At 43.5% G+C, this 26,589-nt stretch overlaps 1 protein-coding gene across 1 annotated transcript in view; it reads left to right on the top strand.

Moving 5' to 3' along the window:
* Positions 1 to 26,589, top strand: part of KCNH6 (potassium voltage-gated channel subfamily H member 6) — a 297,423-nt gene that overhangs the window by 170,768 nt on the left and 100,066 nt on the right. Inside the window, exons 2-3 of the mRNA XM_077252667.1 lie at positions 18,165 to 18,323; positions 18,957 to 19,126. Of these exons, the coding sequence (XP_077108782.1) occupies positions 18,165 to 18,323; positions 18,957 to 19,126 (329 nt within the window). The remainder of the gene's footprint in view (positions 1 to 18,164; positions 18,324 to 18,956; positions 19,127 to 26,589) is intronic.

Below are 26,589 nucleotides of genomic sequence, written 5' to 3'. Positions count from 1 at the left end.
AGGGGTGGGTGGCCCTGTGATGGAAGCCTGGGTATGTTTTGCTCAAGCAGATCTACTGCTGAGGGATTTGTTTACATTGGGAAGGCTTCCAGGTGATTGGAGAGATGGGTGGGTTCAGCCACCTACAAACCCACCCAAAGAGGCGTGTCTGAACACGTAAGATGGTTTTGTGTGTAAGGACATGTGGTGATGTCACGCTCACCTGACTGGCCATGTGACAGGTACCTGGGTGTGGTTACACCTATGTAGAGGAGGTGTGTGTAGCACATGGTGTGGGTGTTTGGAAGTCTATAACACAGGCCACGTAGTATAGAGCACAGCGATGTAGTATATTGCCCAGCCACATAGTATATAGCACAGCCACGTAGTATATAGCACAGAGACATAGTATATAACACAGCCCACGCAGTATACAACACAGCCCATGCAGTATATAACACAGCCCACATAGTATCTAACACAGCCCACGTAGTATATAGCAATGTGGGCACCATATCCCTGTTAAAAAAAGGAATTAAAATAAAAAATAGTTATACTCACCTTCCGTTGGCCCCCGGATCCAGCCCAGGCGTTTACCGATGCTCCTCGCGACGCTCCGGTCCCAAGAATGCATTGCGGTCTCGCGAGATTATGACGTAGCGCTGACTGGAGGGGGCACTGACAGAGAGTAGGAAGGGGCGAATTCGCGGCCGGACTGTGCCCGTCGCCTGCGAGCCGCGACCAATCAGCGATGCGGGATTTCCGTGACAGACAGACGGAAGTGCCCCTTAGACGATTATATATATAGATAATTAATATAATGTGGCAATGCTGTGTGCCAAAAAGACCGATCTGTCAACATATGAAAATTAACAATCAGTAAACACCGTGAAGTGAAAACATTTCTTAAAACCGACAAAATTGTGTTTTGTTTTGGTCGATGTAATACCACAAAAAATGCCTTAATGAGCCATTAAAATGTCATATCCATCTCAAAATGGTATCAAGAGTCATCTTTGCCTACAAAAAAACAAGGCCTCACAAGCTCCAGATCTCAGAAAAAAATAACACACCACACAAAATAAAAAAATTCTGATAAAAGAAAACACAAGTTTGGCATTGCCGTAATAGTGTAATAGTGATGAGAATCCTTTTGGCAGGTCGTTTTTTGTCACACAATGTACGCCGTAAAAACCAGGGCTGAGAAGTCAGAGTCTGTGTTTTTTGGGGGGAGTTGGAGTCTCTGAAAATATATAATAAATTTGGTACAGTAGTACAATACAGGATGTGCTGTAAATGTTTTCATAAGAATTTGGAAAAGTTAAGAAATGTCGTATAAATGTCTGTTCTGTCATGATCTAAGGATTTCGGCTTTCAGCTGAGATAAATCTGTGCAGCACTTTATGTACATGCTCCGTAGTGACCAGTGCCGTGGGGTTGGAGTCAGGGAAATTGAAGAGTTGGGAGTTTTGGCTTGCTGACTCCACAACCCTGTTAAAAACAATGACAAAATTGCACCGCAGGTGGAATTTTTTCCTGTCTTGCTGTACTCTGTGGTAAAATAAATTGTGTAATTCAAAAGTACATCCATATATTGAAGAGAAAAAAGGGTGGCACTCACCGTTTCTAAAATCCAATCTTTATTGTGACGATTTAAAACATCTTCAGCAGGGGGGGTGTAGAACGGGAAGAAAAAAATCAGACGATGGCCGTTTCACGCTCCCTTGCGCTTCTATGGGTGTTGGACCCATAGAAGCGCAAGGGAGCGCGAAACGGCCGTCGTCCGATTTTTTCTTCCCGTTCTACACCCCCCTGCTGAAGACGTTTTAAATTGTTACAATTAAGATTGGATTTTAGAAATGGTGAGTGCCACCCTTTTTTCTCTTCAGTATATGGATTTATGCAATTGTTTACAGGGTTTGGCACTCGTGAATCCGAAAGGGCGGTTTATTTGATGTGGTAATCACACACAGTGGATATTTGGGCTCAGGGGTTGCAGATTTCAGTCAGAGGAGGTCGACATTCACAGACCGGAAGTAAGAAGACGGTCTGTAGACAGGGACAAGGAGGAGAAGACCCTACCCACTGTTCGGCCCCTGTGCACCAAAGTCTAATTAGCAGAAATCTTCTAATGCTGATTAAAGAAGAATCGGAAAGCGGATTTCTTCACCAAAGGCATCAATGTAATCAGTATTACAGCGCCATTACAGCCATGTCTTTACTTTACATTACAAAATGAATGATGAGTGATGAAAATCCCTCAAACAAGAATTAAAAGACTCTTGGCTGGTTCCCAAACTTTTGTACAGGCCCATTTTCCTTTCTGCAATTTTTAAAATGTAAAAAAATGTCAAAATATATATTTGGCTAACATGCACAAGAAATTAGGCCTTTTAGAGATCATTTCATCTTCAACTTGCTTCGCTGTTAACAATAACAGTAATTTTGACCAGGGGTGCAAAAATTTTACATGCCACTGTACAGGGAGTTTTTATGGTTTCCTCGTGGGTTTCCTCCAGGTTCTCCAGTTTTCTCTCATACTCCAAATACATACTGATAGGGAATTTAGATTGTGAATCCCAATGGGGACAGTGATGATAATGTCTATTAAGTGCTGTGGAATATGATGGCGCTATATATAAATAAGCAAAATAAATACTGCAAATAGTAGTTTTGCTGCTCCAGATGTTTTTTTCATTAACGCAGCACCATGGTGACATTATTAAGGTATTGTTCAGAAGCGTACAACTTTTTTAAGTATTGGCAGCATTTTCTATTCTTCTGATTCAAGATTGGGAAGAACGCAGTCAGAGGACTATTTTGAGTTTCAGGATTCATTTTTCTAGAAAGTGTTATACATATGGTGGTATATCAGCCAAGAATAGCAACTTTATAGACAATGTCTGAAATCTGCTAAGACCAAAGGACCAAATGTAGATGAATACAGAGCTTCACCTCATTTAGAAACCTCATTCATGTGGTTGGCCTTCATGAATCTTGATCAAAGCCTCCTGAGAGACCTGTGAAAATTGCTACACAGATCATCTAGTTGATCAAACCCGGTTAGATTGACAGCAACTCCTTAAGGATCAATTCACCCTTGAATACAACTGTTTGTAGTGAAACGTCTGGTAGCAATGATAGATTTGATAAGACTCGGTTCAGTTAGGAAGAGATTATTGATCTTAAACTGAATGTTTGACGTTCTGACAGGTTCCTCAATCAGAGAGGAGAGGGTTGATCAAGTCTTTGGCCAAACTAATGAGTTTGTAAATTAAAATTAGAAGAAGAAGAAGGGCACAATTTGAAATTAGTTGGGGTAAGACTAAAAGCAGTGTCAGCAAATATTATTTTACTGAAGGAAAATGAGAAGTTTGGAACAAACCAACATATGTGGTTGGAAAATCAACAGTAAGGGATTGTGTAGGTTCCGGAGATGGCCATATATCCATTGAGACAACTTGAAGTGGCTAAGGGTACCGTCACACAGTGGCATTTTCATCGCTACGACGGCACGATTCGTGACGTTGCAGCGTCGTATGATTATCGCTCCAGCGTCGTAGACTGCGGTCACACATTGCAATACACGGCGCTGGAGCGATAATTTCATGACGTATTTGCGATGTAGAAGCCGTTGGTTACTGTGCGCACATCGTATACAACCTGTGTCACACGATGCAATCATGCCGCCACAGCGGGACACTAGACGACGAAAGAAAGTTTCAAACGATCTGCTACGACGTACGATTCTCAGCGGGGTTCCGGATCGCAGTAGCGTGTCAGACACAACAATATCGTAACTATATCACTAGAACGTCACGAATCGTGCCGTCGTAGCGATGAAAATGCCACTGTGTGACGGTACCCTAAGGGCAGAGGCAGATTAGCTCATGAGATGCCCTATTACAAAATTCTAAGATAAAAAGGGAAAGATTCGAAGGAGTCATTCAGTGAAAGCAAGAAGTCACCTTTTCTCTAGGATAGGTGATAACTTGCTGATGGGTGGGTGTGAAACCACCAGGACCCGCACCAATCAGTATAACTGGGAATGTTTTATCCCCAAAAAGAAAATTTTAGCCACATTACAAAATGGAGCAGCAGGTCCAATGTCGGATTACTGCTCTATTCATTCTCTATGGGGCTGCTGGAACAAAACCTGGTCCTGCGCTTGGAAGCTCCATAGGTAAAGGATGCTGTGTCTGTTGAGTATGCGAACTGCAGTTCCATTTTAACCGGGAATAAGAGTTTCCTGTAATGCCAGTCGGTTCAGGTCCCAGTTGTCAGACCTCCTTCAATCAAAAAGTTATCACCTATCCATGGGTTAGGTCATAATTTATTTTCACTGAACAACCTCTTTAAGCTCTGACTAGCATACTTGCCAGTTTTTTTTCGATTTTTGTCACGACAGTCCTATAAATGTTAAATGTTGGTACTCTTCAAGATCATGGCCAAAATGTGATATTTTGGGAGCTAAATAAATGTCTTAAATTGTATGTTATGATCGTTGGTAGGTATAGAATAGATGGAGCAGCTCTTTTTTATGCTAGAACTCTTCTATGTATCTAATATTTGTAATTGATTAAATCTGGGAGAAACACAGAAAAAGTTGTGGCTAGATCTCAACGGGAGAATCCAAGAAGATCTCCAGTAGTTTAACTTAGCACTGAACAGCCAGTCCAACTAAACATTACAGCACATATGGCACTCCTGGTTGTATCAGCTCCTTGCCAATGCTTAAGCAATATTCTTCTATGCACTACAGTAAGCAAACCCTTTCTCAGCAGATTGCTCAGACAGAAAATCGGAAAAATCACTTCCATAGAAATATGTCTACAAGAGTTCAAGATGCTGCCAGACTTTAAGAGGCTGTCTGTGGGTGCCAGACTGGATGCCATCCTGTAGCTGCTGCAAGAAACGGTTCCTTAGTCTTAGGCACAGCCAAGGGAACAGCTGTTTCCAGAGTATATCTTGACAAATGCATTAGAAAACTGTATCAATGTTTCTGTTTATTGCCATCCTCTAAACTCCACAATATGTTAACTTTGCTTAAAGCCCAATTTAAAGTAGCCAACCATATCTTTCATCAATAAGATGCCTTTACCGCTTATTAAATATAGAATATTTCTCAAGAATGGTGTGTTAAGAAGTAATCTCATTACACTAGGTAAATTTCCTATATCCTTTATATTTAGAAGGATTGTCTTGATCCCTTTAAGAAACCTGAGATCTGTCTGTCCTAACTGCTGTAACAAATTTGTCAATTATCTCCAGTGGAGAAAAAGTGGTGGGCTTATGTCATGTTCTCAATGGCAAGAGAACATAGCATCAGCATATATAGGAACTAGCTCTTGGAAGATGGGAACTGAGCTGACCATGAACTAAACCTAACGCACAACTAGCAGTGGCCGGGTAGCATGCCTACGTTGATTCTAGATGCCCAGCACCAGCCGGAGGGCTAAATAATGCTAGCAGAGGAAAATATTAGTCCTAGCTCACCTCTAGAGAAATACCCCGAAAGGAGACAGAGGCCCCCCACATGTATTGGCGGTGAATTAAGATGAAATAACAAACGTAGTATGAAAATAGGTTTAGCAAATTTGAGGTCCACTTACTACATAGCAGAAGACAGAAAGGACACTTTCATGGTCAGCTGAAAACCCTAACAAAACACCATCCAGAAATTACTTTAGAACTCTGGCATTAACTCATAACACCAGAGTGGCAATTCCTGTTCACAAGAGCTTTCCAGACACAGTAACGAAACTACAGCTGTGAACTGGAACAAAAATGCAAAAACAAACATGGACAAGAGTCCAACTTATCTAGTAGTTGTCTAGGAGCAGGAACAAGCACAGAGAGGCTTCTGATAACATTGTTGACCGGCAAGCAACTAACAGAGCAGCAAGGTTATATAGCGACTCCCACATCTTGATGGGAACAGGTGAACAGAGAAGATGAAAACACCAGTTCAATTCCACCAGTAGCCACCGGGGGAGCCCAGAATCCAAATTCACAACAGTACCCCCCCCTCAAGGAGGGGGCACCGAACCCTCACCAGAACCACCAGGGCGATCAGGATGGGCCCTATGAAAGGCACGAACCAGATCAGAGGCATGAACATCAGATGCATTCACCCAAGAATTATCCTCCTGGCCGTATCCCTTCCACTTAACCAGATACTGGAGTCTCCGTCTGGAAACACGAGAGTCTAAGATTTTCTCCACAACGTACTCCAACTCACCCTCAACCAACACCGGAGCAGGAGGCTCAACGGAAGGCACAACCGGTACCTCATACCTGCGCAATAATGACCGATGAAAAACGTTATGAATAGAAAAGGATGCAGGGAGGTCCAAACGGAAGGAAACAGGGTTAAGAATCTCCAATATCTTATACGGGCCGATGAACCGAGGCTTAAACTTAGGAGAAGAGACCCTCATAGGGACAAAACGAGAAGACAACCACACCAAATCCCCAACACAAAGCCGAGGACCAACACGACGGTGGCGGTTGGCAAAAAGCTGAGTCTTCTCCTGGGACAACCTCAAATTGTCCACCACCTGCCCCCAGATCCGATGCAATCTCTCCACCACAGCATCCACTCCAGGACAATCCGAAGATTCCACCTGACCAGAGGAAAATCGAGGATGAAACCCCGAATTACAGAAAAACGGGGACACCAAAGTGGCAGAGCTGGCCCGATTATTGAGAGCGAACTCTGCCAATGGCAAAAAAGCAACCCAATCATCCTGGTCAGCAGACACAAAACACCTCAGATATGTCTCCAGGGTCTGATTAGTCCGCTCGGTCTGGCCATTCGTCTGAGGATGGAAAGCGGACGAAAAAGATAAATCTATGCCCATCCTAGCACAGAATGCCCGCCAAAATCTAGACACGAATTGGGTCCCTCTGTCAGAAATGATATTCTCAGGAATACCATGCAAACGAACAACACTTTGAAAAAACAGAGGAACCAACTCGGAAGAAGAAGGCAACTTGGGCAGAGGAACCAAATGGACCATCTTAGAGAAACGGTCACACACCACCCAGATGACAGACATCTTCTGAGAAACAGGCAGATCTGAAATAAAATCCATCGAGATGTGCGTCCAAGGCCTCTTAGGAATAGGCAAGGGCAACAATAATCCACTAGCCCGAGAGCAACAAGGCTTGGCCCGAGCACAAACGTCACAAGACTGCACAAAGCCTCGCACATCTCGTGACAGGGAAGGCCACCAGAAGGACCTTGCCACCAAATCCCTGGTACCAAAAATGCCAGGATGACCTGCCAACGCAGAAGAATGAACCTCAGAGATGACTCTACTGGTCCAATCATCAGGAACAAACAGTTTATCAGGTGGGCAACGATCCGGTCTATCCGCCTGAAACTCCTGCAAGGCCCGCCGCAGGTCTGGAGAAACGGCTGACAATACCACTCCATCCTTAAGGATACCTGTGGGTTCAGAGTTACCAGGCGAGTCAGGCTCAAAACTCCTAGAAAGGGCATCCGCCTTAACATTCCTAGAACCCGGTAGGTATGACACCACAAAATTAAACCGAGAGAAAAATAATGACCAGCGCGCCTGTCTAGGATTCAGGCGCCTGGCGGTCTCAAGATAAATCAAGTTTTTGTGGTCAGTCAATACCACCACCTGATGTCTGGCCCCCTCAAGCCAATGGCGCCACTCCTCAAAAGCCCACTTCATGGCCAAAAGCTCCCGATTCCCAACATCATAATTCCGCTCAGCGGGCGAAAATTTACGGGAAAAGAAGGCACAAGGCCTCATCACGGAGCAGTCAGAACTTTTCTGCGACAACACTGCCCCAGCTCCGATCTCAGAAGCGTCGACCTCAACCTGAAAAGGTAGAGCAACATCAGGCTGACGCAACACAGGGGCAGAGGAAAAACGGCGCTTAAGCTCCCGAAAGGCCTCCACAGCGTCAGGGGACCAATCAGCAACATCAGCACCCTTCTTAGTCAAATCGGTCAATGGCTTAGCAATATCCGAAAAACCAGCAATAAATCGACGATAAAAGTTAGCAAAGCCCAAAAATTTCTGAAGACTCTTAAGAGAAGAGGGCTGCGTCCAATCACAAATAGCTTGAACCTTGACAGGATCCATTTCAATGGAAGAGGGAGAAAAAATATATCCCAAAAAGGAAATCCTCTGTACCCCAAAAACACACTTAGAACCCTTCACACACAAAGAATTAGACCGCAAAACCTGGAAAACCCTCCTGACTTGCTGGACATGAGAGTCCCAGTCATCCGAAAAAATCAGAATATCATCCAGATACACAATCATAAATTTATCCAAATAATCGCGAAAAATATCATGCATAAAGGACTGGAAAACTGACGGAGCATTTGAAAGACCAAAAGGCATCACTAAATACTCAAAGTGGCCCTCGGGCGTATTAAATGCGGTTTTCCACTCATCCCCCTGCCTGATTCGCACCAAATTATACGCCCCACGAAGGTCAATCTTAGAGAACCACTTGGCCCCCTTTATGCGAGCAAACAAATCAGTCAGCAACGGCAATGGATATTGATATTTTACAGTGATTTTATTCAAAAGCCGATAATCGATACATGGTCTCAAAGAGCCGTCTTTTTTTGACACAAAGAAAAAACCGGCTCCTAAGGGAGATGACGATGGACGAATATGTCCCTTTTCCAAGGACTCCTTTATATATTCTCGCATAGCAGCATGTTCAGGCACAGACAGATTAAATAAACGACCCTTTGGGTATTTACTACCCGGGATTAAATCTATGGCACAATCGCACTCTCGGTGCGGAGGTAATGAACCAAGCTTGGATTCTTCAAAGACGTCACGATAGTCAGACAGGAACTCAGGAATTTCAGAGGGAATAGATGATGAAATGGAAACCACAGGTACATCCCCATGAGCCCCCTTACATCCCCAGCTCAACACAGACATAGCTCTCCAGTCGAGGACTGGGTTGTGAGATTGCAGCCAAGGCAATCCTAGCACCAAATCATCATGTAGATTATACAGCACCAGAAAGCGAATAATCTCCTGGTGATCCGGATTAATACGCATAGTTACTTGTGTCCAGTATTGTGGTTTATTATTAGCCAATGGGGTGGAGTCAATCCCCTTCAGAGGAATAAGAGTCTCCAAAGGCTCTAAATCATACCCACAGCGTTTGGCAAAGGACCAATCCATAAGACTCAAAGCGGCGCCAGAGTCGACATAGGCGTCCGTGGTAATAGATGACAAAGAGCAAATCAGGGTCACAGATAGAATAAACTTAGACGGTAAGGTGCAAATGGAAACAGATTTATCAAGCTTTTTAGTGCGCTTAGAGCATGCTGATATAACATGAGTAGAATCACCACAATAGAAACACAACCCATTTTTCCGTCTAAAATTCTGCCGCTCGCTTCGGGACAGAATTCTATCACACTGCATACTCTCTGGCGACTTCTCAGTGGACACCGCCAGATGGTGCACTGGTTTGCGCTCCCGCAAACGCCTATCGATCTGAATAGCCATTGTCATGGACTCATTCAGACCCGCAGGCACAGGGAACCCCACCATAACATCCTTAATGGCATCAGAGAGACCCTCTCTGAAAGTCGCCGCCAGGGCGCACTCATTCCACTGAGTAAGCACAGACCATTTACGGAATCTTTGACAGTAAATTTCCGCTTCATCTTGCCCCTGAGATAGGGACATCAAAGTTTTTTCTGCCTGAAGCTCCAAATGAGGTTCGTCATAAAGCAACCCCAAGGCCAGAAAAAACGCATCCACATTGAGCAACGCAGGATCCCCTGGTGTCAATGAAAAAGCCCAGTCTTGAGGGTCGCCCCGGAGCAAGGAAATCACAATCCTGACCTGCTGTGCAGGGTCTCCGGCAGAGCGAAATTTCAGGGACAAAAATAATTTGCAATTATTTCGAAAATTCTGAAACCCAGATCTATTCCCCGAGAAAAATTCCGGCAAAGGAATTCTCGGCTCAGATACAGGTGCATGACAAACAAAGTCTTGCAAATTTTGTACCTTCGTGGCGAGATTATTCAAACCTGCAGTTACACTCTGAAGATCCATTACAAACAGGTGGACACAGAGCCATTCAAAGATTAGAAGGAGAAAAAAAAAAAAAATTCTCAGCAGACTTCTAATTTCTCTCCTTTCTCAGCCAAGGATTTTAACCCTTTAGTGGGCCGGTCAAACTGTCATGTTCTCAATGGCAAGAGAACATAGCATCAGCATATATAGGAACTAGCTCTTGGAAGATGGGAACTGAGCTGACCATGAACTAAACCTAACGCACAACTAGCAGTGGCCGGGTAGCATGCCTACGTTGATTCTAGATGCCCAGCACCAGCCGGAGGACTAAATAATGCTAGCAGAGGAAAATATTAGTCCTAGCTCACCTCTAGAGAAATACCCCGAAAGGAGACAGAGGCCCCCCACATGTATTGGCGGTGAATTAAGATGAAATAACAAACGTAGTATGAAAATAGGTTTAGCAAATTTGAGGTCCACTTACTACATAGCAGAAGACAGAAAGGACACTTTCATGGTCAGCTGAAAACCCTAACAAAACACCATCCAGAAATTACTTTAGAACTCTGGCATTAACTCATAACACCAGAGTGGCAATTCCTGTTCACAAGAGCTTTCCAGACACAGTAACGAAACTACAGCTGTGAACTGGAACAAAAATGCAAAAACAAACATGGACAAGAGTCCAACTTATCTAGTAGTTGTCTAGGAGCAGGAACAAGCACAGAGAGGCTTCTGATAACATTGTTGACCGGCAAGCAACTAACAGAGCAGCAAGGTTATATAGCGACTCCCACATCTTGATGGGAACAGGTGAACAGAGAAGATGAAAACACCAGTTCAATTCCACCAGTAGCCACCGGGGGAGCCCAGAATCCAAATTCACAACAGGCTTATAAGTATCTGCTCAATAATCTTTAAAATATTTGCAAGAGGAATACTATGTGAATTACCTCTGAGGCCTCGCAAGCTAAGATTGGCTGTATTAAATTGTCTTCTCTACTCAAATCGGGATTCTGTTACTCCTATTTCCATGATGGCCACCACAGTGGCGTGGAGAAAGTAGTAGTAAGTTGAAACCACACCATCTCTGCCTTTCATATCCCACAGCAAAGGAAAGACAGGGGAAGTGTGGTTTAGACTTAGTACTGTACTCCCCATGACACTGTGGTGACCATCATGGAAACAGGGGTAAGAAAATGCCGATCTGGGCAGAAGAAGCAGCGGGAGGTAAATGGACGGCACCAGGTAGACTAAGCTATACATTACACATGTATAGTCACTGTTAGAGACCACTGTCAGTGGAAGGCTGGAAGAACATAAAAAGGCTTCACAGATAGGGTTTTCACTACACACTCCGTCTAGCAGATCCCAGGGGAACCCCTGTACAAGGATCTGGATTTACGCAGGTGCCCTTGAGTTGAATCCAAGGACTGGCTTCTGGTAAGCGGGCTGAAACAGTATGCATAGAAAGCCAGATTAATAGCAAGAGATCAGGATCAGGAACCAAATCGTCAAGCAGTAGAATAGTCAAAAACATGACCCAAAGACCGAAGCAGGAGCTAAGATAACTAAGCAGGAGCAGAATAATGGGAGTGAGCCAGGGTGAGTAGAACTAATAACTGGCAACCAGAGGCAGGAATCTCGTGGGTTATATAGTGTGTAACCCTGCTCAAGATTCACAGAAGAAAGTTAATGAGATAACTATGTACAGAAATTAACCCCCAAGCTCTCTGCTTGAATGGCGTCATAAGTCCCAAAATATTAAACTGAACTGAGATACTGTCACTCCGTATCGCCCACAACAAAGCAATTTAAAATTGTTAGGGCAGTGAGAATCTGGAATCCTTGCCTGAGGAGGTGGTGATGGTGAACTCAGTCTAGGGGTTCAAGAGAGGCCTAGATGTCTTCCTGGAGTGTAACAAGTTTGTATCTCACAGTTATTAGGTTCTTTAGAACGACTAGATCTGGGGATTTATTCTGACAGAATATAGGATGAACTGGATGGACAAATGTGTTTTTTCGGCCTCGCTAACTATGTTACTATAAAAAATCTGACAAAAAAATGTATCTAAAAATCCAATTAAAAAAGCTTGGTTAAAAAAAAAATTAGAAATTGTAGAGATTCATGCCTGGGCACACTATTATTGGATAAAAAGCATAGTGGCTAGTAGTAATGGGAGAATCGATTTGTGGGACCCTGGACCAGCAAACATTCTGTGACCGCTGGATGGAGCCCTGTCAACCACCTCTTAACTGATGACTCATTGTAATAATCGGTAAGATGGTATTAGTTAAGTGTGGATATTACGCAATTTAAAGGAGGGTTCTTGTTTTTTTATAAGTAAAGCAGCTACTTAAGCCCCCGTCTCACATAGCGAGATCGCTAGCGATATCGCTGCTGAGTCACAAGTTTTGTGACGCAACAGCGACCTCAGTAGCGATCTCGCTATGTGTGACACGTACCAGCGATCAGGCCCCTGCTGTGAGATCGCTGGTCGTGTCGGAATGGCCTGGACCTTTTTTTGGTCGCTGAGGTCCCGCTGACATCGCTGAATCGGTGTGTGTGACACCGATCCAGCGATGTCTTCATTGGTAACCAGGGTAAACATCGGGTTACTAAGCGCAGGGCCGCGCTTAGTAACCCGATGTTTACCGTGGTTACCAGCGTAAATGTAAAAAAAAAACAAACAGTACATACTGACCATCTGATGTCCGTCAGGTCCCTTGCCGTCTGCTTCCTGCTCTGACTGAGATCCGGCCGTACAGCGAGAGCGAAGCACAGCAGTGACGTCACCGCTGCGCTCTGCTCTCGCTGTACGGCGGCTCAGTCAGAGCAGGAAGCAGACGGCAAGGGACCTGACGGACATCAGATGGTGAGTATGTAGTGTTTGTTTTTTTTTACATTTACGCTGGTAACCAGGGTAAACATCGGGTTACTAAGCGCGGCCCTGCGCTTAGTAACCCGATGTTTACCCTGGTTACCCGGGTGCTGCAGGGGGACTTCGGCATCGTTGAAGACAGTTTCAACGATGCCAAAGTCGTTCCCCTGATCGTTGGTCGCTGGAGAGCGGTCTGTGTGACAGCTCCCCAGCGACCACACAACAACTTACCAACGATCACGGCCAGGTCGTATCGCTGGTCGTGATCGTTGGTAAATCGCTATGTGAGACGGGGCCTTTAGGCCTCTTTCACACATCCAATTATCTCCTTGTTTTTCATGTAGCTGATCACGTGTTTTTTTGCAATTTTGATTTTATTAAAAGTACACTTTCAAGTGAATAGTTCCACGCAAAAAAACAACATTCTCACATACTGCTGTCTGTTTTTCACTAAGAGCTCAGTTTCGACTCTGAAAACTACTAAAAAACTCAAGGTACACATACCCTATGGCTATTTGCACACTGAGTTTTTCAAAGAGTTTTTTGAGCAGAATGAAGTGGAAACTGAGCTAAATCCTCTTCAGAATTTCCAAATGGTTTTGTGACTTTTTTGGAGCAGAAAGTGAGCAAAAACTGTCCAAATCCTCCTCAAAATCAAAAAAATCCACAAAAACTTGGCACTTTCCCTCAGTTCTGCTCCACATCCTCAGCAAAAAAATCAGTGTGCCCATGGCCTTAGAGCTTGTTTAGATGAGTGCATTTTCGATGTTTGCTGTGCATGTGCAAAATGGACTACATATAAACAACATATAGACCAATGCAAGTCAACAGGGTAGTTTAGATGCACTACTCTGATCTGTTTTTCAGATAAGGCTTGACCATTAATCTTACTAGGTGCATGAACAAAACAGATGCCATGTGGACACGATCCGTATGGCATCTATTTTTAATGGACACATGGCTCTTACGGTAATAACATAGGAAAATGCATTTGGCCGTGAAATGCTTTTTTATTTTTTCATGCATAAATCAGAAGCCATATAGATGTGATATGAATGTCAAAATCAGACTTATGAATGACACACCGAACACTATATGGCTGAAGAATCGTCAGTTTTTCTGGATGAGAAACAGATGATTTTTCATAGGCTTGTTTAAACCTGGTCTACAGGTCCTTCTCAAAAAATTAGCATATAGTGTTAAATTTCATTATTTACCATAATGTAATGATTACAATTAAACTTTCATATATTATAGATTCATTATCCACCAACTGAAATTTGTCAGGTCTTTTATTGTTTTAATACTGATGATTTTGGCCTACAGCTCCTGATAACCCAAAAAACCTGTCTCAATAAATTAGCATATTTCAACCGTCCAATCAAATAAAAGTGTTTTTTAATAACAAACAAAAAAACCATCAAATAATAATGTTCATTTATGCACTCAATACTTGGTCGGGAATCCTTTGGCAGAAATGACTGCTTCAATGCGGCGTGGCATGGAGGCAATCAGCCTGTGACACTGCTGAGATGTTATGGAGGCCCAGGATGCTTCAATAGCGGCCTTAAGCTCATCCAGAGTGTTGGGTCTTGCGTCTCTCAACTTTCTCTTCACAATATCCCACAGATTCTCTATGGGGTTCAGGTCAGGAGAGTTGGCAGGCCAATTGAGCACAGTAATACCATGGTCAATAAACCATTTACCAGTGGTTTTGGCACTGTGAGCAGGTGCCAGGAAGCATGAAGTGCTCCAAAATCTCCTGATAGCTAGCTGCATTGACCCTGCCCTTGATGAAACACAGTGGACCAACACCAGCAGCTGACATGGCACCCCACACCATCACTGACTGGGTACTTGACACTGGACTTCAGGCATTTTGGCATTTCCTTCTCCCCAGTCTTCCTCCAGACTCTGGCACCTTGATTTCCGAATGACATGCAAAATTTGCTTTCATCAGAAAAAAGTACTTGGGACCACTTAGCAACAGTCCAGTGCTGCTTCTCTGTAGCCCAGGTCAGGCGCTTCTGCCGCTGTTTATGGTTCAAAAGTGGCTTTACCTGGGGAATGCGGCACCTGTAGCCCATTTCCTGCACACGCCTGTGCACGGTGGCTCTGGATGTTTCCACACCAGACTCAGTCCACTGCTTCCTCAGGTTCCCCAAGGTCTGGAATCGGTCCTTCTCCACAATCTTCCTCAGGGTCCGGTCACCTCTTCTCGTTGTACAGCGTTTTCTGCCACATTGTTTCCTTCCAACAGACTTACCATTGAGGTGCCTTGATACAGCACTCTGGGAACAGCCTATTTGTTGAGAAATTTCTTTCTGGGTCTTACCCTCTTGCTTGAGGGTGTCAATGATGGCTTTCTTGACATCTGTCAGGTCGCTAGTCTTACCCATGATGGGGGTTTTGAGTAATGAACCAGGCAGGGAGTTTTTAAAAGCCTCAGGTATCTTTTGCATGTGTTTAGAGTTAATTAGTTGATTCAGAAGATTAGGGTAATAGGTCGTTTAGAGAACCTTTTCTTGATATGCTAATTTATTGAGACAGGTTTTTTGGGTTATCAGGAGTTGTAGGCCAAAATCATCAGTATTAAAACAATAAAAGACCTGACAAATTTCAGTTGGTGGATAATGAATCTATAATATATGAAAGTTTAATTGTAATCATTACATTATGGTAAATAATGAAATTTAACACTATATGCTAATTTTTTGAGAAGGACCTGTAGTGGAAGAAGATTTGTAAACCTTCAGTTTTTATTTGTCACACAAGGTAAAAAGAGACACATGGACAAAAAGAACAGATCATCGATGCATTTTTATCATACAAAAAAAAAAAACTGGAGATGTGAAACCAGCCTAAATCTGGGCTCAGACGAGCGTAGGAAAAATCAGCCATTTTTCATGCAGAAGAAACAAACAATTTTCATCCCTATTGTCATCTCTATTTCATCCATATGCAATCCATGTGTCCTCAGTGTGTCTGTATTTTACATCCGTGTGCCATCCATTTTTATACATCAACATTCTAAAATGTAACTGTAAAAATAGAATGCTATACGGGTGATCCATATTGGATCCAATTTGCTTTGCACTCCCATAGACTTAAATGAGTGAGCCTGATACAAAATAGGGAAGCGACTACTGTGGGGTTTTATCCAACTTTAACATGGACAGCACACATACAGATGGTCTGTCTGATAGAGCCCTGGCCAGGGTCATACGACTGTATAAATCGGAAAAGCTTTATCTGTTTTTTTCTTATCGGATAGCACTCGGACCAGTGTTACTCAATGTGGCAGTGCTGATAATAGGTTTTTTCATTGACAGAATCTGTCAGTGAAAAAAGTCTCGGCACGCTGCGATTTAATTCTGTTATCAAAAGACCTTTCAAGTCTATATGAGTGCATGGAAAACATCAAACTGCACTCGGATGTCATCCAAGTGCAGTCCGATTTCCGTCGACTAACGCAATGGAGAAGATGAAGAAATTTTGTGGTCCACCTGTTTTCACAATGCACTCCGATACTTTCATCCGAGAGTGTCATTAGCATAACAGGCCTGATTTTCTCGGATGAAAGAGTCTAAAGCCATGTGGCCCCAGCTTTAGGCCGGAGACACACTAGCGTATCACATCCATTGCGAGAGCATTGGATGTGATATGCTAATGACCCTCTGCTCGTGCTCTGCTGAGAGTGTGATCCAAGTGTCAGTGCTCTGTGCTCCAATCCTCTCGCATGAGAGAAAAGCAGTACAGATGCAGAGGAGACAGAGAAAGTAATTTCTCCATCTCCTCCATTGCAAATCGCACTGCACTCGGATGACTTTCGAGTGTAGTCTGATGCTTCTTGTTTGGGTGAGTGAGATTTGATTTTTGGATGTAATCGCAGCATGCTGCCAAATTGGCATGAGAAAATAATCCCAGATGTGAGCTGCCGCATAGTATAACATTGGGCCAAGTGCTATCCGATTTTTTTATTGGATTGCACTCATCCGATTCCATTGTGTGAACCCTTTATTCAGCTAAAGAGTCTGCAGTATTAGACAAGAAAAATAAGCTGTTTTTTTTTGGGGGGGGGGGAATGCAGATGATTTCTTGCTTTCTTATACAATCCCTTTTGGCTGGGTTCTTGCGCTGTTTTACTGTCGGTTTTATTTGTAACTTTTTGTAAAGATGTAAGTAAAAACATTTAATCAGATATCAAGCAAAAATGGTACGTATGCACCAAGTGCTAATGGAAGAATTTCCCTATGATCAGGACTCAACTCTCGAAGCCATACACACTTGCTGTGTGATATAATTGATACTTTCCAGGCCAGCAATTATGGACCATGGGCAGCGCCTCCTGGCAATTCCTGCCACTTACCAAACCGTTAATTAAATCAAATGCGCCGAAACATAGACGAGCGTAAAGTACATGTTAGAGCTGGTTTAATTAATGATTTGAGTAGAGAAGTACTCCATCGTATATCATTTCCATTAAGTGCATTGTATATGCCTGGCCGGATAACTACTTGTTACATCATTTTTCTGTGGAACATTCAACATTTTGTGGAAATATAGCAGATGGAAAAGCGTACAAGGAAAAAGCCGGACCCTTCACTGCAAGACAAGCACCAAGCAACCAGTCACACTTAGCTGTCCACTGTATGAGCACTGGAAATATAAAATGTGTGTGTTGCTTGGTTGTTGTGGATTTACCTCTTATTTCCTTTCCAGAAGTCACTTTACTCTTTCATTGATTGATTATGTTATAGTCCATCATGAGAATACCTAGAGCCAGATACTGAGCAAATAGCCATTATTACAGTCTGAATGGTCACAGCAGCACAGGAGGGAGCATATAACATAGTTACTAACATTTTAAAGTCAAAATTGTGACACTTCAGCACTGCCCCCAAGACTGCCCAGAAATTGACACTATGGGTGGGTTTGCATAAGCCACACACCTTTTCCATTTAGGGTTGTGGGATTGTCTCAGGAAAATTGGGACTGTATGATATTACTGAACATGGGAGATTTTCCATACATGACTGTGAATATGTTGTATGGGACAGCTGGTTTATTTAGTTAAAAAGAAAATATCCTTGTGTCTAATAAGACTGTATGGACAATTTGATGGGGGCTTTCATTTGGATCCTCTCTGAGCCCAAGCAGAAAATCCCAGGCAGAAAGTGGCATCAGATAGTGCCAGCAAAAGCAGGAATACTTGGTTGGTGCCAACTGGTATGGACTCTTGACTCTCATCTATGCTTTATAGGTTCCGGCCTGCGGTGCTTAGTTGATGTTGTTCCCGTAAAGAACGAGGAAGGAGAAGTCATCATGTTCATCTTAAACTTCGAGGACCTGGCGCTGCTGCTGGCAAGAAAAGCTAACAAGACTCTTCATCAGAGGTTGACACGAGCTGCCTTCAATTCGGGTGAGCATTGTATGTTCAGAGTTATGGCACCCTGTTTGGGTGAAACATTTTCCTACACTAACTTGTTGTGCCTTAAAGCAGCTTGTCTACTACTTTATCACTTGTCCAGAAGCATATACTGTAATAAAAGAGTTACAAATATGCCTAAGCCGACCTCTCTGCCATTCACGTGATTCAATGTTTCTTTACCCTGTTTCCTTCTGGTGACTTTGTGTCTAATTCACCCCTGTTGCAGGCACTAGATTCAGAAGTGGGGTGGATTGGATGGATAAAAACAATATAGAGATACACTGAATCATCTGGGGGCAGGTTTTTTTTAAAGTAGTGGACAACCCCTATAAAGTGATCTCTCATCAGACTATGCCCTGTTGTCTACGGGCGACATAGTATTGGAATAGGTCCACTCTCCTATTAGCCAAAACAGCACTCAAAAATTATGAAATTATGACACTCATCTGATATGGATAGCTCATCAATATCAATGTAGTGGAAAGCCCCTTTAAATGGTCGATCTCGATGCATGAGACTCGAGAAATACAGCTGTTCCTTTAACAACATTCTTACTAATTTAAATTCTCTATTTTTCAAAAGTGAGGTAAAAAATTAAGCTAAGCTTCTTGAATTCCTCCACAGATGCAGACCTCATGAGGTACAGAACCATCGGGCAGATACCACAGTTTACCCTCAACTTTGTGGAATTCAACCTCGAAAAGCACCGGTCTGCTTCCACCACCGAGATTGAAATTGTTGCCCCCAGCAATGCCTTTGAGAGGACGCAAAATGTTACAGAAAAGGTGACCCAGGTAAGACTGTGCCTTACACTAACTCAGTATATATAACTCTACCAATTCATCAAAGCAATTTTTCCAGAATAGATTTGAAGAGTCATAAAATGTTGGAGCAACATGGAGTAGTGCAAATATGTTGCGAATATGTTGGAATTTCATGACAGTTTTTCCCAGCTACACTAAAGTGGGTAGCACTGAGTGGAACTAGGTTATGACGGGGTGCAAAGGGAGTGAGACGCCACAGATCCTTCAATTCATGATAAGATATGGCATTACTTATACCGGAAATCCTAAATCAGTCAGGGACTGGTGTAAGATTTCTGCATGCATGCACTTCTTCGTGATTCAGGAGCGTCTGACTCCACCTGCCCCCTCATCCAGTACAACAAGAAAAGTTGCCTTTCTTGAAGAATTGAGGCCTATATCTCTCAAAAGCCTTAAGAAATCTACTTAGTTAGACAAGGCACTAGCCTTACCAAGTAATTTAGCTAAATAAACCCTTAGGGCCCGATTTATTATTAAATTTGCACCTTTTTATCTAATTTTAGCCTTTTTTTGATTTGCCTGAAATTCTTCTGTTAGTTTGCACCTTTTTTTAGTCTATTTTACATGTGTTCGCATACCGGGGCAAGTGCCAGGGCCCTGAGCAGGCGGGGGGCTCACTCGCCGTCGGGGACATCTGCGCACTATGAAGGCCCGGTGTCTGTGCTAGTGCAGACACCCGTGAGTGGGCCTCTCTGCTTGATCAGGGTCCCAGCACTTGTGATACTTACCTCTCCCAGATCCACTGCTGCGGCGTTTGATGACTGTGATGTTCAGGTTAGAGGGCGCGATAATGTCACGTCTGTGCACCCTCTGCCTGAGCAGTCACAGTTCAGAGAGCAGGAAGACGACGACGCTGAGGAGTCCGGAGCAGAGAAGCAGCCAGCGATGAGAGCATCATATATGGGGCCCATCATGTATGGGGCTCATTATACACTGGAGCATCATATATGGAGCCCATTATACACTGGAGCATCATATATGAGCCCATCATACTCTGGAGCATTATATATGGGGCCCATTATATGGAGCATTATATGGGAACTATTCTATATGGAGCATTTTATGGGGTCCATCATATACTGTATGGAGCATTATGTGAGGCTTATTATACTATATGGACCATTATTTGGGGCTCATTATACTGTATGAAGCAATATATGGGGCTCATTATACTCTATGGGGCCTATCCTATACTGTATGGAGCATTATATGGGGCCCGCTATATATGGAGCAATATATCAGGCCCATCATATACTGGAGCCCATCATATACTGTATGGAACATTATGTGGGACCCATTATGAATGGAGCAATATATGGGGCCCATTATACAGCACGGAGTAATACATGGGGCTCATTATACTGTATGGAGCAATATATGGAGCCTATTATATACTGTATGGAGCAATATATGGGGCTCATTATTCTGTATGGAGCAATATATGTGGCTCATTATACTGTATGGAGCACTATATGAGGTCTATTATTCTGTGTGAATAAATATATGGGGCTCATTATTCTGTATTGAGCATTATATGGGGCCTATTATTCTGAATGGAGCAATATATGGTGCCCATAATGCTGTACGGAGCAATTTATGTGACTCATTGTACTGTATGGAGCATTATATGTGGCTCATTATACTATATTGAGCATTGCATGGGGTCCATTATTCTGTATGGAGCAATACAGGTTGCTCATTATTCTGTATGGAGCAATATGTGGGGCTCATTATTATGTATGGAGCATTATGTGGTGCCCATAATACTGTATGGAGCATTATATGGGGCAATTTATTCTGTATGGAGAACTATGTGGCGCCCATAATACTGTAAGGAGCAATATATGGGGCACATTATTCTGCATGGAGCATTATGTGATGCCCATAATACTGTATGGAGGACTATACTGTCTGATTTATGACCTATTGAAGAATTTACAATAGATATCACTCATGTAATGTAGGAAGTGAAATCTTTGGCATTGTACTATACCTATATTTCTCTGCTGTAACTGTGCATTATGAATTGTGGTATGTGTTAAAGGGGCTCACTGAGACTCTTTCGCCCGGGGCCCACGAAAACCTGGAGCCGGCCATGTATATATTCACTAATATTTGCAGATTTTTTGTTATCCAAATGTTTGAGGCCGATTTATCAAAATCAACTTTTTAAATAGTCACAAAATTTTTGCCTGAAATGTATTGCACTTCTCTTCTACAGAGAATTTATGTACACCTGAAATTGTTGTGCAAATTTTACATTTTAATTGAACATGTGACTTTTTGCTCTTAAAAATCATAAAAGACAAAAATAAATGGCCAGCTTCATAATTTTCAGGATTTTTATAACTAACTTTTCTTTCTTGTCTTGTGGTATTTGTTGATTTTTTTTTTCAATAAAATCTTGAGGTTGGCGCAAGTGGTTCATGATATTTGTGCAAAAATAAAAAATGGTTTATTTTGTCATTTAACTTACTTTTTTCTCTTCTTTATAGCAAAAATGCACTAGTTATGCTAACATGTAGCAAAATTAGCAAAATGTTTTAGACGTACATAAAATTACTCCAGCTGGGGAACTGGAGTACATTATTGAAATCAAAAACCACACAAATTATGGCAAGCATAAAGAAATCCAAGCACACGCATAAAATAGAATTGAAGCAACACAAATTCAAATAAGAATTTTGCACATATCAAAAACAAGCTAAAACACCAAAGACTAAACATAAAACAGTGCAAATGCAATAATGAATTAAGTCCAAAGAGTATTTTTGATTTTGCATAAAATACATGAACCATGTGCATCATTTTTAAGAATTTGGTACAAAAAATGTCAATAAATACCACAAGACAAAGAAAGAAATATGACTGTAAAAAAATGGAAGTGATGAATCTTGCCTATTGTATACAAACACAGAGCAAAGATCTGTTCACATCAAGTTTTTTTTTAACTCCATTTAACATATGCATCGGGAAAAGCTCTTCACTTAATGTTTAAGAGCCCAGATATTTTTAGTTTTTGCCATTTTGTTTTTTCCTCTCCTTCTTCTAAGAGCCACAACTCTTTATTTTTCTGTCCACATACTGTACACATACAATGGCTTGCAAAAGTACTCACTCCATTGGCATTTTTCACGTTTTGCTACTTCACAAATTGGAGTTTCACAGTTATTTTTTTGAGGGTTTGCATCAGGTCATGTAAAGAACATGTCTACAGCTGTGAACCTTTGGTTTTCTTTTTATTGTAAAGCAAACAACAAATAGGACAACAATACTGAAAACTTCAGTGTGCTTAACTATTCAACCCCCTAAAGTTAGTGCCTTGTGGAGCCTCCTTTTGTGGCAATTACAGCTGCAACTTGCTTTGGATAAGTCTCTATGAGCTTTCCACATCTGGCCTCTGGGATTTTTGCCCATTAGTCAAGGCAAAGCTGCTCCAGCTCCTTCAAGTTAAATGATTTCCTCTTGTGAACAGCAATCTTCAAGTTTGACCACAGATTCTCAATTGAATTAAAGTCTGGGCTTTGACTAGGCCACTCCAAAACATTGACACGTTTCACTTTAAACTACTCAATTGTTGATTTATTAGTATTCTTTGGGCCGCTGTTTTGTTGGAAGGTGAACCTCAGCCCCAGTCTGAAATTGCTGACAAACTTAAGTAGGTTTTACTCAAGGATATCCCTGTATTTTGCACCATCCATCTTCCCCTCTACTCAGACCATTTTTTCCTGTCCCTACTGATGAAAAACATCCCACAGCATGATGCTGCCACCACCATGCTTTACTGTGGGGATGATGTTTTTGGTTTGATGAGCTGTGTTGGTTTGGTGGCCAAAAAAGATATCTGACCACCGCACCTTCCTCTGTATATTTGAGAAGTCTCCCACATGTCTTTTGGGCAAACTCAAAATGAGTCTTAAATACAAAAATTGTAAGTAAAGGCTTTTTCCTGCCCACTCTTCCATAAAGGCCACCTCTATAGAGTATAAGACTTATTGTCTTTGTATGGACAAATACTCCAGTCTGCTAGGGAACACTGCTAGGGAACACTGCAGCTTCTTCATGGTTACTTTTGGTCTCTATGCTGCCTCTTTGATTAATGTCCAGCTTGCCCGGGCTGAGAGTTTTGATGAGTGGCCCTCTCTTGGCAGGTTTGTTGTGGTACCATGTTTTTTTCCATTTGATGATAATGGATTTGATGGTGCTCCAGGGGATCATCAGAGGTTGGGATATTTTTTTTTTTATAACCCAACCCTAACTTGTAAAAAACGTTGTCCCTGACTCGTTTGGAGATCTCTCTGGTCTTCATGGTGTTGTTTGGTTAGTGGTGCATCTTTCTTAATGGTGTTGTAGCCTCTGTGGCCTTCCAGAAAAGGTGTATATACTCGCCCACCACGTGACACTTAGATTGCACACAGGTGGACTTTCTTTCAGTAAGCATGTAACTTATGAAGATAATTGCTTGCACCAGAAATGTTTAGAGGCTTCATTGCAAAAGGGGTGAACATGAACACATATGCACATGCCAATTTTTAGTTATTTCATCCCATAAATGTAGCTTATATCTATATTTCTCCTTCGTCTCATTGGGGGACACAGGACTGTGGGTGTATGCTACTGCCGCCAGCTGACACTAAGTAAACATAAAAAAGTTAGCTCCTCCTCCGCCGTATACACCCTGACACTGGCCTCAGGCTAACCCAGTTCATGCTTAGTGTCTTTAGGAGGCACATGTCTGGTTTTTCCCAGACCTTTTTTATCTTTTTTTACCATGAAGATGAGACAGGGGTGGCGGACCCTTTTGAAGGGGTCCGATCTCCCCAAACCAACAACGGGCATGCACATGGAGTGTCGCCTCCACGTATCCTCGCCAACAACGTGGGACAAGATGCCGGACTCAGCCCTGACCACCCTAAGGTATTGAAACCCTAGGCTGTACAGGTGCATATGTGCAGTCCGTGCAGCCCCCACTGCATCACCAATGCTAAGACTGCGGTGATGGAAGGAGGCGGATGGTTCCTCTCCTCATCCTCTGAAGGGAAGATGGAGCTAGGGTGCCTGCACCGTCCTTTACACAGCCCCCTCTCTAACCTGAAATCCATTGCAGGAGTAGGGGGCTGGGAGGGCTCCTGCTACAGCACTCTTCCTGGCGCTTCCATGCGCACACCTCTTCCCCTGTATCGCATGGCAGGTCCAGGTCGGCGGAGGAAATTCGGTTTTCGGTGGGTCTTCTGGCGGCCTCACATCGGCTCTACTCCCATATTCTCGGGAGGGCGCAGAAAATTTAGCCCCCGGCTTTTGCTGGTACTAGGCTGCGGGTGAAAGTACCGCCTATGGAGCGCATCTGCTTCTGGTGGCCCCGCCCCCGTATCCTCAGGCAGGCACCAAAAATTTAGTCCCTGGCATTTGCTGGTACTAGGCCGTGGGTGAAAGTCCTGCCTCCGGAGTGCGTCTGCTTCCGGTTCTGCCCCTTCGAGCAGAGCGTGCATTTTTGAAGAGGATCTGTTCCTTTTACTTTGTTCCGCAGGATCCAGGGTCACAGGACTGGGGTGTTACTCCCCCCAGTCTGGCAGCTCCTCTCTCTCGCTTTCTCTCTCAACAGACCCACCAGGTCTAGAAGGACCAAGACTCACACAGTATTATATACCTCATGTTTTACCTATCGGTCTGTTTTTACCCATGCCCAGAGCAATCGATTCTATGAGGCCTGCGATTCTGAGCGTGATCAAAAGCCCTCCCCTGCGACTGAGCACAGTGTGTCGGGTCCCCCGTAATGGGCCCTGTCTCGGTTGCAATCTATGGTGTCGCTATCTAGAGCAATCGAGTCCCTTCAGGCCCCAGATAGGGGCAGGGACAGTGGTTTGCCTGTCTTGGAGGAATCTTCCATCTCACAGGAACCTCCGGCCTCCAGGGGCCGCTCTTTCTCTAATCAGACGCTGGGAAAACGAATCCACACAGCATCTTCGTGTCCGTCTTGTGCTTTGGCATCCATGAGTTCTGTCTCTCAGTCTCTCTCGCCAGAAGAGGTTAGTGAGCAAAACTCAGATTACAATTCCAAAGAGTCCCTCAATTTAGAGGCACCAAATTACCAGGAGACAATCAACAGCCTCATGGAGGCCATCAACCAAACCCTGAGTATAGACGATGAATCCACCTTAGCCTCGGGTCATAAGGTGTCATTTAAGACGGACAAAACAGTCTCATAGAGTATTTTTCACTCACCCAGAGTTTGAGGTTGTAGTGCAACGTCACAGGGAGCGACCAGTCAAGCGGTTCTCTGGTCAGAGGTCCCTAAACACAAGGTATCCTTTCGCTCCTGAACTCCGTAAGAAGTGGGCAGAATCCCTTTCGGTGGATCCTCCCGTGTCACGGTTGGCTTCTAAAACTTTGTAGTCCCTCCCTAATGGTTCTTCTATTAAGGATCTAGCTGATCGACTCATTTAGTGCCTGGCTCGCTCAGTGTTTGAAGCTTCAGGTTCAGCCCTTTCGCCCTCTTTTGTGGTGACTTGGGTAGCTAAGACCATGATATCCTGATCAGAGTCATTGAATAGAGCTCTGCTGGATGAGGACCTGCCATCCAAGGGGGCCGAAATCTCAAATGAGATCGCTCTAGCAGGATACTTTTTGTTTAAAGCATCTTTGGATGCGGCAAACTGCAAAGCACTGGCTGCCGCAAACACAATTTCCATTAAGAGGGCTCTATGGTTGAGGACATGGCGGGCAGACTCAACCTCATAGAAGTCCCTTACTTCTTTGCCCTCTCAGAGTGGCCGATGTTCGGCGAAAGATTAGATCAACCAATTTCTGACGCCATAGGGGGAAGAGCAACTTCTTCCCACAGCAAAGGATTCAGCAGCCATTTCACCAACGTTTTCAGGCACGGTTTTGGTCCTTTCAAAACCCGGGGTGGACAACAGCAGCCGATTCCGTCAGTTCAGGTTAGCCTAATCAGAACAGGGATCATCAGATCTCAGACAGAACCAACCCGTTGGGCAGGATGCGGTCCCACCGGCCAAGATCTAGAGGATCTAGGTCCTCCAGATTCTCATCCAAATGACTGAAGGCAGTCTCCGGTCGTCGCCAGCAAGGTGGGGACCACCTACTCTGGTTTCGCCAAGTCTGGCTCGCCTTCATCACGACAGATGGGTAAGAGAGCTGGTGTCCTCAGGGCACAAGATGGAATTTATCATCTGCCCCCGAATTGATTTTTTTGGTCTCGTTTTCCCACTTCAGAATTCTGGGCATGTGCCTTATTCAAGGCTGTCGAGTCTCTTCGGCTCAGCGGAGTTATCATCCCCATTCCGGAGGACGAGAAGTTTCAAGGCTTCTATTCCAACCTGTTCTTAGTCCCCAAAAAGGACGGAGCGGTAAGGCCCATTCTGGACCAGAAGCTCCTGAACAAGTTTTTCAGCATTCGTCTTTTCCGAATAGAA

This window comes from Ranitomeya variabilis, chromosome 4 (assembly GCF_051348905.1).
Source record: "Ranitomeya variabilis isolate aRanVar5 chromosome 4, aRanVar5.hap1, whole genome shotgun sequence".
Classification (NCBI taxonomy): Eukaryota; Metazoa; Chordata; class Amphibia; order Anura; family Dendrobatidae; genus Ranitomeya; species Ranitomeya variabilis.
This window is presented reverse-complemented; position numbering and strand designations above follow the sequence as displayed.